At 33.4% G+C, this 18,659-nt stretch overlaps 1 protein-coding gene and 1 long non-coding RNA gene across 13 annotated transcripts in view; one reads left to right on the forward strand and one right to left on the reverse strand.

Annotated features, from left to right (window-relative positions):
• LOC100742321 (kinase D-interacting substrate of 220 kDa) overlaps positions 1 to 18,531 on the forward strand; it is a 45,529-nt gene extending 26,998 nt beyond the window's left edge. For 6 of the 12 annotated variants that reach the window (XM_024370756.2, XM_024370754.2, XM_024370752.2 and 3 more), the window contains 21 exons: positions 7,457 to 7,588; positions 8,193 to 8,291; positions 8,376 to 8,474; positions 9,154 to 9,351; positions 9,478 to 9,576; positions 9,764 to 10,060; positions 10,239 to 10,614; positions 10,738 to 10,902; positions 10,986 to 11,193; positions 11,268 to 11,690; positions 11,771 to 11,993; positions 12,084 to 12,263; positions 12,350 to 12,809; positions 12,890 to 13,055; positions 13,133 to 13,607; positions 13,691 to 13,864; positions 13,932 to 14,085; positions 14,176 to 14,294; positions 14,404 to 14,409; positions 14,525 to 14,639; positions 15,999 to 18,531. In XM_024370756.2, the coding sequence (XP_024226524.1) occupies positions 7,478 to 7,588; positions 8,193 to 8,291; positions 8,376 to 8,474; positions 9,154 to 9,351; positions 9,478 to 9,576; positions 9,764 to 10,060; positions 10,239 to 10,614; positions 10,738 to 10,902; positions 10,986 to 11,193; positions 11,268 to 11,690; positions 11,771 to 11,993; positions 12,084 to 12,263; positions 12,350 to 12,809; positions 12,890 to 13,055; positions 13,133 to 13,607; positions 13,691 to 13,864; positions 13,932 to 14,085; positions 14,176 to 14,294; positions 14,404 to 14,409; positions 14,525 to 14,639; positions 15,999 to 16,762 (4,911 nt within the window). In that variant the 5' untranslated portion in view covers positions 7,457 to 7,477 and the 3' untranslated portion in view covers positions 16,763 to 18,531. Of the gene's footprint in view, positions 1 to 10; positions 222 to 1,391; positions 3,234 to 7,456; positions 7,589 to 8,192; positions 8,292 to 8,375; positions 8,475 to 9,153; positions 9,352 to 9,477; positions 9,577 to 9,763; positions 10,061 to 10,238; positions 10,615 to 10,737; positions 10,903 to 10,985; positions 11,194 to 11,267; positions 11,691 to 11,770; positions 11,994 to 12,083; positions 12,264 to 12,349; positions 12,810 to 12,889; positions 13,056 to 13,132; positions 13,608 to 13,690; positions 13,865 to 13,931; positions 14,086 to 14,175; positions 14,295 to 14,370; positions 14,410 to 14,524; positions 14,661 to 15,998 lie in introns of those variants that run through there. The other 6 variants (XM_012390964.3, XM_024370755.2, XM_024370758.2 and 3 more) reach the window with 6 other exon arrangements.
• Positions 14,986 to 16,701, reverse strand: LOC105681420. Its single transcript, XR_004462601.1, has 3 exons — positions 16,476 to 16,701; positions 15,939 to 16,383; positions 14,986 to 15,140 (listed from the first exon to the last, which is right to left on the reverse strand). It is a non-coding gene; the product is annotated as an uncharacterized LOC105681420 (long non-coding RNA).
• Positions 18,532 to 18,659: the final 128 nt, after the last annotated feature.

Consider the following 18,659-nt stretch of genomic DNA (forward strand, 5'->3'; position numbering starts at 1 on the left):
GGCGTCGCAGATCGCACGCGTTCCGCTAGATCTGGCTAGATCCGCGTGCATTAGATATACTTATACATAAAGAGAGAGATAAACGCGTTTGTCATTGGTTCCGAGAGCCCTTGGTGCTGAACGAGGTGAAGAAAAGGAAGAGGCAGGAAGAAAGGGATGACTACGAAAAATTTGGAAAGGATGCTCAGGCTCGCTAACTTGTCGCGGGTCGGTTTTTTACGGTATTGAATGTGGTTTTAAGTGGATCGAGTGGAGAATAGTTGTCGAATTCTAACTATTCTGAGAATAGTTTATGAATTCTTCCTTCTCCATTTTATTTAGAATTATATAGAATTTAAGTTGCAGTTGATGAAATGGAAGATAATTCGTCCTATTTCTGTTCTAATCTAGTCTATTTTGAATTTTCTAGAATCTGAATTGTAGTTGGTGAAATGCAAGATATGTAATTCCTTTTATTTTGGACACTGTAGAGTTTTACCAAAGTTAATGAGATTGGGTATATTTTATTGCATCGTGAATTCTGTAGGGTTTTATTTTCATTCGTTGATGTCGATGAGATAGAGCATATTTTATTGTATTTTTGTGATGTTATAAAATGTGTCCTTTATGATTTAACGTGGATGAAACGAAAGCTACTTTATTGTGCTTTGGATTCTACAGAATCTAACTTTCATAATTTAAAATTGAGGATATTTCATCGTATATTGAATTCTGCAGGATTCGTCTTTTATAATATATGGTAGATTATAGATTTTGATAGAATTGTAGAGATTGATAAAATGTAGAGTACTTGATCGTATTAAACTTTCCTTCATTGTCCTTGAAACAGCGACTCATTTTACGACCTTATTTCTCGGCCGATTTTATGATACTTCGTCATTTCAACGAAATAGTTTCATAAAGTAGGATCTTATAAAAATTTACGACTCATCTCGATAATATAAATCGTTAGAATTCTTATTCCCAGAATGCATATCTCTAATAATGTCTTGCAGCGACATCAGCAACGTCACATACGAAGCAAAAGTTCTTAGAACGTAGGACATCAATTATTTAGTATTTTTCAAAATCAAAATCTCCCAATGACTTTCCGTCCGAACTGTTTGTTTCTATTGTTCTCTTATTTTTATTTTTACTTCGTATCTTTATTATCGAGCGCGCTGCAATCGTGATAATTTCTATCCACACGACACTCCAATATTTTTAAAAATATTCACGCTTTCTCTTATCAACGCGATTCGATAAAAAAAGAATTATAGGTCAAAGACATCATACCAATATTTGAACAAATGGCCAAATGTTTAAAAATATCAATATCTCAAACAGCCACAGTGTTTGTTTTCGAAAAGAAAGAAAGGAATCTCGTAAATTTTCCACGTATTTATCCATAGTAAGCTTTATCTTGGAGTATCGTCGAAGCACGTTGAGGAAAGAATGCAATGCGGAAGGCCAAAGACGATCGTGTCAAGATCGCGACACATCATTTTCGAATCAGCATCGAGGAAGAAGGGGACGAAGAGAACAAAGAAGCGGAAGATGCAGCTAGAGAAACCGATAGAAGATTCTCCATTACGATTGAAGCGGATTCTGGTATAGTAGTTGCGTCGCAAGAATCACAAGCGCAAGATCTTGCAATCGACAGAGAAGAACGTTCGTTTGCAAACGACCAAACAGTCAATGAAATTTTATCAGAAGAATTTGTAGAAAGAACTTGGAACGAGCAGGAAAAGAAAGCGCAAAGCTTCGAATCTAAATCGTCGAAAAATTCTGGTGACTCAAAGGGACGATCTTCAAAAGGATCGGTCGGCCAACAACAAATTTTGTTAGAGAAATTTGTCGATAGAACTTTGAACGAACAGGGAAGAGAGGTACGACGCTTCGAGTTCAAAACTTCGAAAGATTCCGATGGATCAGATAGTGGACCTTCCCAAGAAATTAGTGCGAGAGAATCGATTAGCCAGAAGAAGAGGATCGATAAATTCGCAAACGGTGAAAATTTGTCGGATGATTCGCAAAATTGCGGGAAGATTGAAAAGACGCAAAGCGATAATTGGAAAAGTGAAACACGATTTTCGGTTGCTTCCAGCGAAATTCCTAACGAAAATTATGAAATCTCCGCTTCCGGAAGCTCGCCACGATCGATCAGTGCGGACCAAAACTTCGGCGTTCTCTGCTCGAAGTTTAAGTATATCATCAACGAAAGTTCCTACGAGAATGTAGATTTGACAAAGAAATTGGAGCGCGGCTCGACCTCGAGTTTTCTTCCTTTCGAAACATCGAATCCTTCAGAACTTAAACGCCATAGATCTCTTTCTTCGTACGAAACCTACAAATCTTCCAATTTAAATACTTCCATGCAACGCAAGAGAAGTCTTCAAGATCCTACAGGCGTAACATTACAAAATTTACGATTACTCGATCAACCAAGAGAAAAAGCACAATCGGTGACAGCTGCAGAAATTCAGGAGACTTCGCAGATTCTTACTCATCCAAATATCGAATCCATTAAAGCAGTTCCTCCGTCGGCAGTCTCTCCTCTTCTAATCAGACGTTATTACAAAGTCATGTCCGCGTTTTCCAATAATTCCTCCAGTCTGGAAAACACCTATCCATCCAAAATGTTAGAAGATCCTCTTCAAACTCGACAAGACTCCATCAAGACTTCGAAAAATGATGTAAATTGTACAAATTCAGAAGAAGGAGGCAGTCTGAGGAATACGCAAAGAAGATTGACATTGCCTGCTATAAACATAGATCTAGATTCGGGAGAAAAATCAGGAACTGCCAACTATCAAAATGTTTTGTCAGGAACCAGCGTTAATCCTATTAGAAGGTCCAGCATAGCAAATGCTGCGATTTGTTCGAGTTTAGCTCCCAGCTTGGCCAGCGCTTATCCAGGTGTTCCAAACTGTTTATTGCCCACGTCGAATGGAAGCGAACTGTCGAACATTTCGTCTATCAGCGAACAGATACCAGAAAGAAGCGGAGTAACCGGGTTGAAGATGAAGTTACCATTCCTTCGACTTCATATACCTGGGCCGCAACCAATTTCAGGCGAGGAAGAAGGCGAAGAGGAGGATCCGAACCATCATTCGCATCATCATCATCATCACCATCATCATCACCACGTGTTCCCGTATTTTCATGTACCCACATTCACGTTCACCGCGCCAGCCACCGATGGTGAACCTGGCCGGAAGTTCAACTTTGGAATTCGCAGACACTCGCAAACGGTTAGTCGCTGTCTTAGATCGCCGTTTTACTCTGGTTTTCTTTTCGAGTGTTTTTACTAGGAAAGAAGAACCGCTTCCATTAATAAGAAGCTGTGTGATCGTAGACTTTTTCAAGATTAGATCAGCTGGTTTTACTTTTTGAATGTTTTTATCAAGCAAGAGGAACCGCTTTCATTAATAAGAAGCTGTTTCAGCACTTTCTTGACGTTTTAACATTTACGCTTACTACTGTGTATGATATTAATCCACCTTATTTGAAAATCTAGTTTGTTTAGAAGGAGGAAAGGTTTTTAACGGTTTTAAATCAATGCCACAAATGGAAATACGACACGAACGTTTGAAAAGGAGATGCCAGGATGGATTCGTCGTTAAGTAATGTTTGAAAGAAGGATTACGATAGTCACAAGATTTCTCAGGATCGTCTTATTGTTTTAACATTTCCAGTTACTACTGTGTGTGAGTTTAATCTAATTTTGGCGTCTAATTTTATTTTGAGAAAGTTTTTTAATAATTTTAAAGTAATGATGGGAATAGAAATGTGACACGAATGCTTTAAGAGCAGATACTAGGATGAATAATTCGTTGTTGAACAATGTCTGAAAGAGGGTTTACAGTGATCGTATTTGTTGTGTCTCTGTTATCTGTGTATATCCTTATAGAATTATATGTTTTACATCTTTTACGGTGAATGAAGATATCAAGGACAGATACTTGGATATTTTTTTATAAATATTTAATGTAAAAGATTTAACGGAATATCGTGCTTGGTCGAGTCAATCGTTTTTTGGATTTAGATGTTTCTTATATTTCTTTTTTTGCCAATTATTTTGTTTTTCTTTTTTGACACTTCTTTTTAATTAAATTCAGAAGAAATATCTAATCGTTGGCTACAGATAATCTGAAGCATTCGTTGAAATAAAATAATTGAACAGGAATAAAATATTCCAGTGGCAATGATACTCATGTTAGATCGTGAAATTTCAAGGAAGGATACTTTAACAATGTCACGGTCAATGGTCATTAATCATCGTTCCTGGTAGTAGTTTTGGTATCTTTGAATGGCTTGTAATCTCGTTAATTCTATTACTCGTCGCTGTATCGCTCATTTCAAACTTTTGGCACAGTAATGAACATAAATTTCTTGTAACGTCTTTGATGAAGTGATAATTAATGACTATCGCGTGATTCCAGTTTGTGTTTTATTTTATCGAAACTTTTCAAACGTTCTCGTTACGTTTAACCAGTTCAACAACATTTATTTGAAAATTTTGCGATTTATGCTTGCCACAAGCTTCACTATGTATGTCATAGTAATTAAGAATTTAAAGAAAGATTACAATTTTGAAATCTTCGCATCTACTTAAGAAATTCTTTGGTTAAAAATTTCATCGAAGTAAAGAACACTACTATTCATATTTGTAGGATTAATTTTAGATTAATTATAAAATTAATAGGTGATTCAATATAAGCACAAGTGGAGAAGTAATTCCACGCTTTTGTACTGTATATATTTACAAGATTTCGTTGAATGTATTATCCTTGCTCGTTTAATTTATTATAGCCAATTCAGATAAAACGCAAGGTCTGAATTACTATAAAGATTTAGGTAGCAACTACGATAGAACTTCATTTATTGCAGTGAAATTTTAGTTAGTACTCGATTAACTGAATTTCTGCTAGTTAAATTTATTTATCCGAACGTACTCCTATTATGCGAACGAAAAATAATATTTGTCCTCCGAAAAATTCACATAAATGGAATTCTACTGTATTGTAGAACTAATATATTAACCAAGATCTCAAACTTCTCAAGTTTTTGGACAGTAAAAGAGTAAATATTTCGGAGGTAACGTTTCTTTATTTTTAATTCTTTTTGTTTTTTAATGATATTTGATTGAATAGCACGCAAGTTATAAAACGTAAGTTGTATAATAGGATTTCGTTGAACTTAAAATTGATCTCGCCTGTACGTATTCATAACGATATCGCATTCGTCCGTGAGTAAACGGAATTAACATTGAGAACATGATGTAAAACACGAGTCACGGTGTTTTATCAGGGTAGATGGATCCAATACTGGTCTACGTTCCAACGATTAAGGTGATTCGCATGGATTGATCAAACTTATGTGTGAATGGAAATGTATATGTACGTATCTTACCAAAGCCGCATTAACAGCTTATTATTTTTACTATCTTAAAAAAGTTAAACAATTTTTTAAGGTCCCGGCTTTTAAGGTGTTGTTATACATTTTCTTTTTACCACCATTTCACGACTATTAACATTCGACTGTTGCGAAATAATAATTACTTCGAATCTATTTTCGATCAGAAAGCAAATCATCGTTGATAATATTATTAATCGTATCAAGGCTTGAAGTGTTAATTTCATGGCGTATTAATAGCGCGATTAACAGCCGTGCAAACAAGCTCCAGGTTTGATGTATGTATCTACTATGTTTTTCGCACGCAGAAGATGCTAATTTTCTGCAAAAATACAATTTGTGCGCTTCGAGTTTTGAAAATGTTATTGCTAGATAAATATTTAACATAAAATATATAAATAAACCTAAATGAATAGGTATATGTATCAGGATATTTTTAGGATATTTTTGTTGAAATTTTATTTCTATCCCGGAGCAAAGATTTGAGATTTTACATGATTGTCGTCTAATATTAGGTTGTCCGAAAAGTTTCTTTCGTTTATAAGATGATAATAGATGAACAGCAATTTCTGTTTTATATTATTTTATTGAATTAGGTATGATCCATTTCATTATATTTCTATTATTATATTCGCGCATAATTCAATAAACTAATATGATACAAAAATCATTGTGCGTCTATTATTTCCTTATAAAACGAAAGAAACTTTTCGGACAACCTAATACTATTGTGCAACGACGTTCGTGGTTCCATTTGTATCTTATCCTTTCTACTTGCGTTTCAATTTCTACCGGTTCTGATTCATTCGTTATCGCTGACCCATATTCTATTGTGCTCCTCTGAAATATGTACAAGCTCTACGTATACCTGCCGCGCCCATGCATCGTGAAAATTATTTACAACCGCATGTTTTCTCCAATCGGATAACGGAAACATTTTCCACGATTCCTGCTCTAAATAAAAGTAGCCCTAATTGGCCTAAAAACTTCTCAATTTGTGTGATTTTCTTTCTTGGCATAGAAAGACCGAAAAATTAGGAAGTTTGAATATACATGTTATAATTTACTATACAAATATACTAAAGCTATTTATGTTAAAAATACTAAATTGTATTATTTCTACTTGGGGCTTCAAAGAGATGTTCCCGATAAATCTTTACTCTGGTAATTGATTTGGACGAACCATTACTTCTATTTACTTCTTAAAAAACCACGTTAACTGTGTCGTGTAAACTATTATGTATTTAGCATTTGATCTCGTGTCAAGTGTTAATTGGTCCGTGTATTGCGCAATTTAAGGCAAATTAGTACAATTACGAAATTCGCAAGACACGGTATATTTTTGTGACAACAGTTTGGATCAGAATATTTAACATTGATTTATTGAAAATTAATTTCAATATTTTAAACTTGAGATTTTTATGAGCATCTATAAATCAACATTATTGATTGAGGATTAATATTAAATTTAAGGAATAGAGTAGATATAACATTTAAATATCAAGTATTTAATTTTCTATATTTTTAGAATAAGTAGAAAGGCAGTAAATATATTATGCAGAGTTGTTGGTAACTGGTGGTACAAGCGGAAAGGGGGCGATTCTACGCGAAAAAAGAAGTCGAAAATATAGAATAAAAATTTTTTTTTAATTTTTGTTTTTTGTTTTATATTTTTCCATCGAGACAACGATCTACAGTGAGATCCGTTATAACGAGACGTGATAAAGTGCACGCGTACCGAGCGAAAATTCAAAGTCGATTTTCACGAAAACAAAGCCTCGAACGAAAAATTTTTATTCTATATTTTCGACTTCTTTTAACGCGTAGAATCACCCCCTTTCCGCTTGTACCACCAGTTACCAACCACCCTGTATATTAAATTTAAATATCACACGCAAGTTATCCAAGTATCGATTTCTGCCGACTGTTTCCTCATTTACTACTTATGCAGCAATTAATTCGCTATGCTCTGAGGCTTTCCATTGTCGAATAAAAACGTGACAGTTCAGTCTCAAATAATCGTTTGCTCATTTTTAACGAGTTGATATCTTTTTCACAGACCTTGCATCGGACTGACTCGATGGTATCACTCTGCTACCGATCTCTCGCCAGCTATATCACAGACGATAATCTCGCTGGTCTTCAAAGCTTCCTCGAAAACAAACGAGTACTGATCGATGACCGAGACGAGGTAACATTAAAATAACCACTTTCATTTGGATTAAGATATTTTTTAATTCCATCAGCTTTTATTTCATGGAGAAATGTACCCCCTCCCCCCCCCTCTGTCGGAAATATTATATTTAAAATGTTTATAAATTAAAGATATCTCCTTTGAAATTGTCATTCTTTATAAATATACAATTCCATTTTAAAAAATGATTTAAATTTGAAGGAAAAATCGTCGGGAGGAAAATTTGTCGTACTTTATTTTATCCATGTGTCTAGACAGTTTAACTCTGTCTTGAATTATTTTTCCACGAATTTATGAGAATCGAAGAAAACACAAATGATCTTGGAACCTCAAGGAAAATTCCTTTTGTGTTGTTTTATGCGCGTGTTCGTATAGTTCGACTCTGTTCTGAATTTGTTTTTCCGTATTTCTGTGAAGATTAAGATCTCGTTAAAAGTAATCTTGGTCGAAACTTTCTTAATACCATGCTTTTCATCCCTTTGAATGATTTAACTCTTCCTTTAATTATGCTAATTTTGAAAGATTTTTAATAATTTTTTAATAGATTTGGCTTTGTCTATAATCAGATACTAAATAGTTGATTTCGTTGTTCTTACAATAGAATGGTAGTACAGCCCTCATCCTTGCAGCAAGTAAGGGAAAGATACACTTTGTACGAGAGCTTATCAATCATGGAGCAGATGTTAATGCAGAGGACGCAGTTAGTATTATGTGTTATATGATCTGTTGAATTTTATATATGTCTTTTTCCTGTCTATTGTATAAACAATTTCATTTTTTTCAGGATAATTGGACGGCGTTATTGTGTGCGGCCAAGGAAGGGCACACAGATGTGTGCCTTGAATTACTCGAACATGGCGCTGATTTGGAACACAGAGACATGGTAAGGTCTCTAATTCTTTAATATATTTTTATTAGTTATAAAGTGAGAGCAATTTCTGAATATCTAGCGAGCTAAAAATAGCGAACAAAGCTTATTTAAAATTTTTAGAAATTAAAATATTTATTTTACATTTCTAGAAACTAAATGTTTCTTTTAGATCTTTGAAAGATAAAAGAGATTTATTCTGAACGAGTCGTTTAATGTAAAAGTGGTGTAAGTCAATCCTTTGTCTATTTGGTTGAATAGCATATCTCGAAAGCAAAACCTCTATTCTGTTTTGTGCAGAAGTTGTATAAATCTTCATCAGTTTCTCGGTGAATAGCAGAATAAGTGAATTTTTTTGTCCTTATCCGATAATCAACTTTTTGGCTTACACCACTTTAGCTTTAGCACAAACTTTTGTAAATTGAAAAATTTTTTTCTTTTTAAGATTTTCCCTTTGAAGATATTCCTTTCTAAGTACTTTAAGTACACGGATCCCTTTCTTATTCATCTATTAATTTCCTACACTCTATTTTATTTTCACACTTTACAACATTTTTCTGTCATTAATTATATTTATATATTCTAATTTCATGTTTTAAAGTTTCTCTAAAGTTTCATTTCGTTACGAATGAAATATTTAATAACCATAAAGAAATCGGACAAATAGTAAGAAGAGGGAATAATCTATTTTTAGGGAGGGTGGACTGCACTTATGTGGGCGACGTATAAAGGTAGGTCGCCGACGGTGATGATGCTACTAGGACGAGAAGCTGACGTCAATGCACATGGAAATTTTCACATATCTTCGTTGTTATGGGCCGCAGGCAGGGGTTACCCCGATATTGTTAAGGATCTTATTGCTCATGGTGCTAAAGTCAATGTCGGTGACAAGGTAATCTATATTTACCATCTTTTAAGTTCACGTACGATGTATTAACTAGAGACAGAAAAATCCATACTGCGACTTACCATACATTGTCGGAGAAGTCTGTGTTAATGCATTTTTTTCAATTTTTAGTATGGTACTACAGCGTTGGTGTGGGCGTCGCGTAAAGGCCACGTAGAAATTGTAGATACTCTTCTAAAAGCTGGTGCTAATGTCGATACTGCTGGCATGGTAAGACTTTAGTTCTATATAAATGATAATTAGACTACAGATTTTTATGCACTTGCAAAGAAAAGATGACAGATCAGTTATATGAACTTGTGGTTGTTTCACATCTCTAAAGTAATCTCTCCGTGTCTTTCTCTCTCTCCCTCTCTCAATGAAATATTCAGATAATTAATAAAACTTTGTACTGCAGTACTCGTGGACAGCTCTTCTAGTGGCCACTCTTGGGAATCACTTGGAGGTGGTACTACTTCTTTTAGAACATAAACCAAACGTGAACGCGTTAGATAAAGATGGATGCACAGCTCTGGCAATAGCTTGCCGAGAGGGGCATCACGAAATAGCAAATGCTCTTTTGAATGCTGGTGCTTATGTGAACATTCAAGATAGGGCTGGTGATACAAATTTAATTCATGCTGTGAAAGGCGGTCATAGAGGAGTGGTTGAATCTCTTTTAAAAAAGTATGCTGATGTCGACATTGCCGGCAAGGTACAAATATCAATCATATATTACTTTATGTATTTCATTTTTACACAAATAAAATTACTTACCTTTAAGTGTAAAATACTTTTCGTTTATCTTTGTGTCCAAAATGACTCCATTATTTTTGGCGATGTATTTTAATCAGTATCTCAGGACAACCATTCAAATTTTATAAATATTTTAGGATAAGAAAACTGCAACCTACATAGCAGTCGAAAAAGGCAATATTTCAATATTGAAACTGTTATTAAATGCAAACCCAGATTTAGAAATTGCGACAAAAGATGGTGATACTCCATTATTACGGGCAGTTCGATCGCGAAACGCTGAAATCGTGCAGATATTGTTAGACAAAAAAGCTAAAGTATCAGCCACCGATAAAAAAGGTGATACTGTGCTACATATAGCTATGCGAGCTAGATCGAAAGCCATCGTTGAGATACTATTGAGAAATCCAAAAAATAGTCAACTACTGTACCGTCCAAATAGACAAGGAGAGACTCCTTATAATATCGACATCAATCATCCAAAGACCATTCTTGGACAAATATTTGGTGCACGTAAGTCATTAATCAATAAGATTAAATAAAACCAATAGTACATAATATAGTTCCTCTTTTCTTTCTTTCTTCCTTTTTTTCTTTTTTTTCTATCAACTGAATATAACTGAATGTTCATTTCAGGGCGTCTTAATACCAATGAAGATAATGAAAATATGCTTGGTTACGACTTGTACAGTAGTGCGTTAGCGGATATCCTCAGTGAACCATCTCTTTCAACGCCTATAACTGTTGGCCTTTACGCGAAGTGGGGTTCAGGAAAATCATTTTTGTTAAATAAATTAAGAGGTAATATTTATAATGGTTTACAAATGCAACAACTAAATTAAAAATTGCATAAAATACTCATATACTGGTAATAATTTTTTCAGAGGAAATGAAAAATTTTGCTCGCCAATGGATGGACCCAGTATTCCAATTTTCTGTCTTATTATTCGTAATAGTAACTCATGTATCTTTGTTAGTGGGTATCACAATAGGTCTTGCCCTCCAATCATGGATTGTTGGGCTTGCGTGTGGTATAAGTCTTATTTTTTTTACGTACACTTTTTTGATACTTGTCTGGTATGCTAACAAAAGGTAAGATTGCAAGATTGAAAGTATATACTTTATGTATTTTCATAGTATTTAATTATGAAATATTTAAATTGTAGATATGATTGGTATTGGCCATACAATTTCACGGTAGCCCTGACTACAAAATTAAATTCATTGAAACTGCTTTTACAAGTAATTTTTTGTCATCCTCCTGGTGGTCGAGTTCACGATGATATCACTGTTCAACCCATAAAGTTCTATTTTACTGACCAAACCCGAGTCGGCACAACTGCTGCCGGAGAGAACGCAGTAGTACAAATGGTAGGATCGCTTTATGATTCCATTGAGAATGAGTTTGGTTCCTTATCCACGCGACTCTACAGAGCATTCAGACCAAAACCAGATAAATCAACGACAACATGGAAATGGAGACATCTTTGTTGTTTACCATATATAGTTATATTTGAATTCTGCTTTTGCAGTTTACTCGTTGGTATTTCCGTACTTACGGTCTATCTCATCGATATTTCTAGCAGCGAGTTAGTATACAATTTCTCAGAAAAACTATAAAATCAAAATTGTTATAATTAATTATTTCTTTCGATTTTTAATATCACAGGCCAACAATAGAAAGAGTTACATCACACATTATTATGATAACCGTTGCCTTAATACTAGCTGTTAGTGTAATAGCAAACTTATATACATGGAGTCGAACGTTGCAAGCACTTGTTTTCTCTCAAAGACGGCACCTACAGCGCAGCATTTCTAAGTTAGAGACTTTAAAAAGCGAAGGTTTTATACAGACGCTAAGAAGCGAAGTCAGTTTAATGACCGAGATGGTATATTACTTATTAATTGAATAATTGAGTAATGTATTTTCATTAAACTGTTCTTTATACTTAACAAAATTTTTGTAAAAAATAAAACAGGTTAAATGCCTAGATAGTTTTATGGCACAACAAAGCAGATTAGTAATAATTGTGGATGGTCTGGATAGTTGTGAACAAGATAAAGTGTTGTTAGTTTTAGATGCTATACAAGCATTATTCAGTGATAACGGTTATCCATTTGTTGTTATATTAGCGATCGATCCACATATTATTGCCAAGGTATCTCAAAATGTTTCATTATCTTTTCATGAAACGTGATATGTGTAGTTTTTTACATGATATAAAATTTTGTTTCTTACATTCAGGCAGTGGAAGTCAATAGTAGAAGATTATTCACAGAGTCTAATATCGGAGGACACGATTACTTACGTAATATGGTGCATCTTCCATTTTATTTGCAAAACAGTGGTTTGCGAAAGGTAAAAGTAGCTCAACAAACTGCCCAACATAGTAGAAAAACTACGTGGACCGAAGCCGAGGAAAGTGTAAATTACACCGCGACTAGTACAATGCATCACTCTGTTTCTAACAGAAGACTTAGCACGGAGTCTGCTATAATGAACAGCAATGAAAAGTTGAAACCGCAAAGCAGAAAAGGCAGTAGAAAATTACGATTAAGCGAGTCAATCGCAAGTAGCATCGGTAGCAATTTAAATCGATTGGGCGGTGCACAAGATCTCAATAAAATGCTTCTCACTGACGATTACTTTAGTGATGTGAATCCTCGTAGTATGAGAAGATTAATGAATGTTGTTTATGTCACTGGTAATAAAAACAACTAATCACTGAGGGACTCATTTCTATGTGTCCTGCTTGTTTCTAATATATTATATGCCTCTTTTTAGGAAGATTATTAAAAGCATTCCAAATTGATTTCAACTGGTATCATTTAGCTAGTTGGATCAATATTACTGAACAATGGCCATTTAGGACGTCTTGGTTGATTCTTCATTACGATATGTATGAAGATAGTTTAGATGATTCCATGTCGTTGAAAAGTCTTTATGATAAGTATGTCTTTTCCGAATAAATGCCTTGTAACATTTTAATAGCCGGTTTGTATTTAATGCTTCTTTTCAAATCATTAGGATACGACCCCAAATCCCAGTACTTAAAGAAGTTCAACCTCTGTTAGAAATGGATAGAGATGAGCGGAAACTAGATATTTTCCTGACGTTTCATCGTTCGAGTTTACTTGTTAGCGATATGAAAATATTCTTACCATTCACAATAAATCTCGATCCTTATATTAAGAAAAAAATAAAAGAGGAGCAACAGAGCATGGAAGAAGAATCAGGACTACTTGGTCCATATAAACAGTATAGTCCTTGGACTTTACCTAGTAATACACATGAATCATGGAGTGTAAATAAAAGTGGTTTATCAAATCGAACAATGAAACTTGTTAAAACACCAAGTCTACAAGGACATGTACCAGTACCATCAACATCATGGGTACAACCGTGTATGCAGCCAACATTCGATTGGCAGACTACTCCATCGTGGCAAGTACTTCCCATGGAACCAGCGGTTAAACCACTCTCTGCAACTACAACATTACCGGTATATATACATATAACATGATATTATAATGATACTATGACTATTATTATTACAATATTGTTATATAATTTTCTTTTTCTTAGTCCGAGATTTTGGAGATAAGACTATCATCTTTAACAGTAAATGGAATTTGCGACCTTATTGATAGGATCGACAGTATAAGTCCTAATCAAGCACCACAGTACAAACAAGTTATTAAAGAGAATAACATTAATGGTAGAGTTTTATTGCATTGTGATTTACAGGAGTTGAAAAAGGTAAGCTTTACTTCCATGATTTTAACTGACAGGTATTATGCAGTCAATAATAATTCTTTATTTATAGGTTCTTAAAATGGCTTTTGGAGATTGGGAATTGTTTCGTATGGTGATTGTGTCGCTTAGAGAATTGGAAGTTTCATCATTTAGCACACAAGAAGAAGGTTCACGAAGTGTTCGTTTCACCGTAGGATCGGAACAAATTCAACGAAAAGGAGGAGGTACGTATACCGATTATTTATATAAATAGTAATATATTATAAAAGTATAAAATATCAAATGTATATAAAAATTATCTCTTATTATTTAAGATCATGCTTTACAAAATACTTCGATACGTGTGCCAACACATGTAGAAAAAGACAAGGGAACATCAAGAACCGATGGTCCTAGACGAGATCAAACTAAACAATCTATTATGGAAAAACAAGTAAGCTTCTTTACTCTATATGAATAAAATCATAGAAGTATGTTTATTCTAACAATTAATTAATCAATTAATTAAGTATTGTTCTCATTACAATCGTGCTCGGTTTTAGTTCCAGGTGAGCGAAATCGTATTTAACATTTCATATTAATTCCTTTATAAAACACATGAATAACTATTATAAGTTTAATACTAAAACATCAAATAGGGAAACAAGTAATTAAATTTTTCAGGTAACTTTAGAAGAACAGATGATATGTGGTGCATTACAAACTTTAAATGAAGAAGCGTGTGAAGATGTATTAGATGTACCATCTTCTGCAGTGGTACCATCAGACTCACTTGCAGGTGAGCCCTCTCCCCTACCACTTTCACTGCCTCTGGTTATAGTTCAAGAACCACCACAACCAGACCAAAAGTGTGACACCGTACTAGAATATAGTACAAATTTTTAATGAATTTAAATCAGATATAGCTGTGTAACTCGATCATGTATCATGTGTGTACAGCATCAATATGACCTCACTGCATTCGAAGATGGTTATACAAAACTTATCATCCGCAATGTTTCAGTTCCGCCGGAAAATTTGGTCAATATAACTGTTGTTTAAATGTTTCTTACCACCCATATTCATGCGTAGATGAAATCGTAGCAGTATTATGAACAGATAGGTGTACCTACATACAACGGACAGTCAATAAAAATCTAATTTATTTATATACATATATATTTTAAGTATAATATATATGATAGAAATTAAAAGAATTATTATCACCTTCATCCTACTATTGACTCTACATGTGTCAAATTTTTGAAAATGTGCCAACGCGTTACGAGAGACTGGGTTACTATAATTAAATAATATAAACGAATGTCTGTGTTAAAAAAAGAAAAATGTCATTCATTGTAATATATTATTATTATTATTATTATTACGGTAGTGATTTGGATGTATGTGTTATCATAGATATAGTAAAAATATCATTTTCGTATAGTAGTTTAAGTACATTAATGGTATAGCTTGCGAAAAAGAAAACTGTGTCATTTTGTATTCCTAAAATTCTGGAAAATACTCTAGGTATTCCTGTCGCAAATAATATAATGCTAATGCTTAATAGTCATACATTCAGAAATACTGTATTTTTCCATAATGAACACATTTGTGAAACAGGCTGTGATAATTAGTTGTTACTGTCATTGAATGTTATACAAATATACTTCTTTTTGGGATGTTTATGCTGATAGATCTTGTATATTTAGAAAGATAAGCTTCTATAAGAAAACATTTTATATACCAAAGTAAAGACTATCATTATATTTTCTTCTTTATTCGTGTGTTCTTTGGTACTGTATGTACAATTATCTTAACTGAATTGTTGGATAATTATATTATAAATGCGAATGGCAATAAAACTCTGTTGGAAACTTGAAGTGATATTATCTTTCTTAGACTAGATCTATAAGCTTATCGAGTGCTTTAATTTTATATCGTTATTCAAATTCACAACAATATTACAAACAATTAAATCATCTCATCAAAAAAAAAAAAATTAATTTAATAACTAATCGTGTTTCATTTAGGAATCCTCTTCTATAATGCTTAATGTTTTATCATTCACCGCTTAACGGATGAGCTTTCAACTTACATTTAATGCATCTCGTGTGACCAAAAAGGAAAAACTGGATAATATGAAGATTTGTTTTAGGATCCATTTCGATGGCCCCTCAAGATACAGATTACGTGATTCTTCAATCTAATCCACTTCTACACTGGGTACCAGTCAACGATGAACCAGAGACGTCAGACGACAGCTCGTTCGAGTCGACAGTACATCTTCAACGTACGAACTCTCAACGTAGTATTACATCTCAACTTAGCACCAGATCGGCTTGTTCGTTCGGACGTAAAGAGCTAAGAAAGAGTGGAGGCAATTCTATCAGTAGTAGACCAGCGTCGCTTTTTGTGTCTCCTCCGCCTTCTCCCAGACCCGCCTTCAGATCCAAATCAACAGATGAATACTATGTAGCTAATAATATACCCATGAAATCGGCTATCTCTACACCTATGAAGAAACGATGTTCAACTTCGACCTTAAATGATGAGTTAATTTTATCGGTCCCTGTTCCAAACTCTAGCTTGGAAAAGTTAAGCAAACTGAAAGACCGTCTTATGGGGACGTTACCTGTCTCGCCTGCTCCAGGAGAGAGCGAGGATGAGTCCACGCCGTTAGTTTCCGAATTATCTACTCCAACTCACTCGCAATCTGATAGCGTGTTTAAACATGACTGCAGCGAGGAGAACAGTAGCTCGATTTCCTCGAATAAAAGTTTACCACGTGATGGAGAACGATCCATCGATGTTGTTGATTATTCCGACACTGTTAGTTTAATGGTACGAGAAGCTTCGCAAGTGCGGTTCTTATCTCGTCAAGATGCCGAGGAATGGGACAATCCCGAAACACCTGTTTGATGTCATCTGCTACACAGTTGTTAGCCAGTTTCCTTAATATGCAATAACGCATGAGAAAAAAACTTTAAATGAAATGGTACTTAAATCGGGGCTTGTGATATATATTTTCAAAGAGAAAGATAGTCAAAACAGCAAATTGAAAAATTCACACATTTGTACATAGTAAATAGAAGATATCGAACTTTTTAGATAAAGCGTTCGAAGCTGTTCATGCATCAGAGCGATAATATTAGACAAAGAGAGAATGCCTTTTATGCAATATATGTACAGTATGTTTGAGTTCATTGTTGCAGAAGATACATCTGATAATCGCACTCTAACATTCCTTGATACTAATTTTAATGCATTTAACGAGACGCCAGCGTATCAACTGTTTCTTTTCAAAGAAGTGAAACAGAAAACATTTCTTTTATCATATTGTAAACATATGCTGAATGATTAATTCAAGTCAATTCATGAAAGCAGTAATGAAACTCGACAAATTATATGTACAAAAAAATAAATTATATTTAATAAATCCTAATTCTCATACCGGATGGTATTGATTTTAAATATTAGTATTAAATATCAAATATATTATAACAAATAAATAAATATTACTAATTTATACGACAGTGGATGTCATAAAATTAACAAGATATTTCATGATAGCAAATATCTGTGTTTTCACATTGCTTTCATTATCGCGCATTTAAACATAAAATTATAGAATAGATCTTTGAAGCTAGGTAACAAAAAATTGATGATTGTCATTCTCTAATTTCTAAAAGACTATTGGTACTGTATCATATGTATATGTATATGTATATCGGGGACAATATTTAACACCGTAAGTTTTATTATTTCAGTACTTAAATTTTTACTGAAAATATTTTTGTGAAGTTCTACTAGACGTTACGCAGGTTGTCACAATCTTAATGAATTTTTATTGTAAACTTCATCTTGCAAAGTTACGAAGAGGGTACTATTATTTTAACATTCTGTTTAATAATGTTTCAATGCCTAATTTATAAAATACATAGAAAATGAATAAATACATCTTTAAGGAATTTACAATACAACTTTTTAATAATACTTTTTTATTACAAAGCAAAAAATTATACATATGTATATAACAGTGTATGTATATGTATATATATATAATACTTTAGGACGGAATACATTAGGGTTATTGGTTAATAATAGCATTGTAAACACAAGTAATATATATATTAGATTTTCAAATAATAGTATTATATGTACTTTGCTTATTACTATTAAATATAGTATATTTAAATACATAGAACATCGAACAGCGCCTTATTCTACTTTCATAAATGCTCATATATGGAATATAATAAGTACTTTAACAGCCTTTTGCGTAATTCAAAACGTGTCCTATTTTTCATAACTTATGTTCTGATAAACATAATGTTTCATAGCTGCCTTTTAAATGCATTATGCATAACAACTTTCGTAATACAATAAACTATCAGATCTCAATGTATGAAATAATATTTACCATTAATCTAGTCATAGATTGTTCTTTTCACTCTAGAAAAATTTGTACGCTACTTGCTCTTTCAAAAATCATAAATTTGTTTAGTTTATTGCATTACATATTTAAAAGAAGCAATTTTTTATAAAATACTGATATGTTAGTTACAAATATTACAATTACAAAAACAATAAAAACTATGAGAGGAAGAGAAAACATTTTGGCGGTACAACATAATATGGTAAAAAGTACGGTATCGTAGATATCGATACATAGATATAAATTATAAATCTTTTCTATGAAAAATGAACTGCATTATCGTTTTCTCGTAATTTTTTGTAAAAGTAAATCGATAAAAAGAGATCACCTCTTATGAAATAATTATATCTATAACAATGTACATATGTTCGTGAATAAAGG

This window comes from Bombus impatiens, unplaced genomic scaffold, assembly GCF_000188095.3.
Source record: "Bombus impatiens unplaced genomic scaffold, BIMP_2.2 scf_0914, whole genome shotgun sequence".
In the NCBI taxonomy this organism is placed as follows: Eukaryota; Metazoa; Arthropoda; class Insecta; order Hymenoptera; family Apidae; genus Bombus; species Bombus impatiens.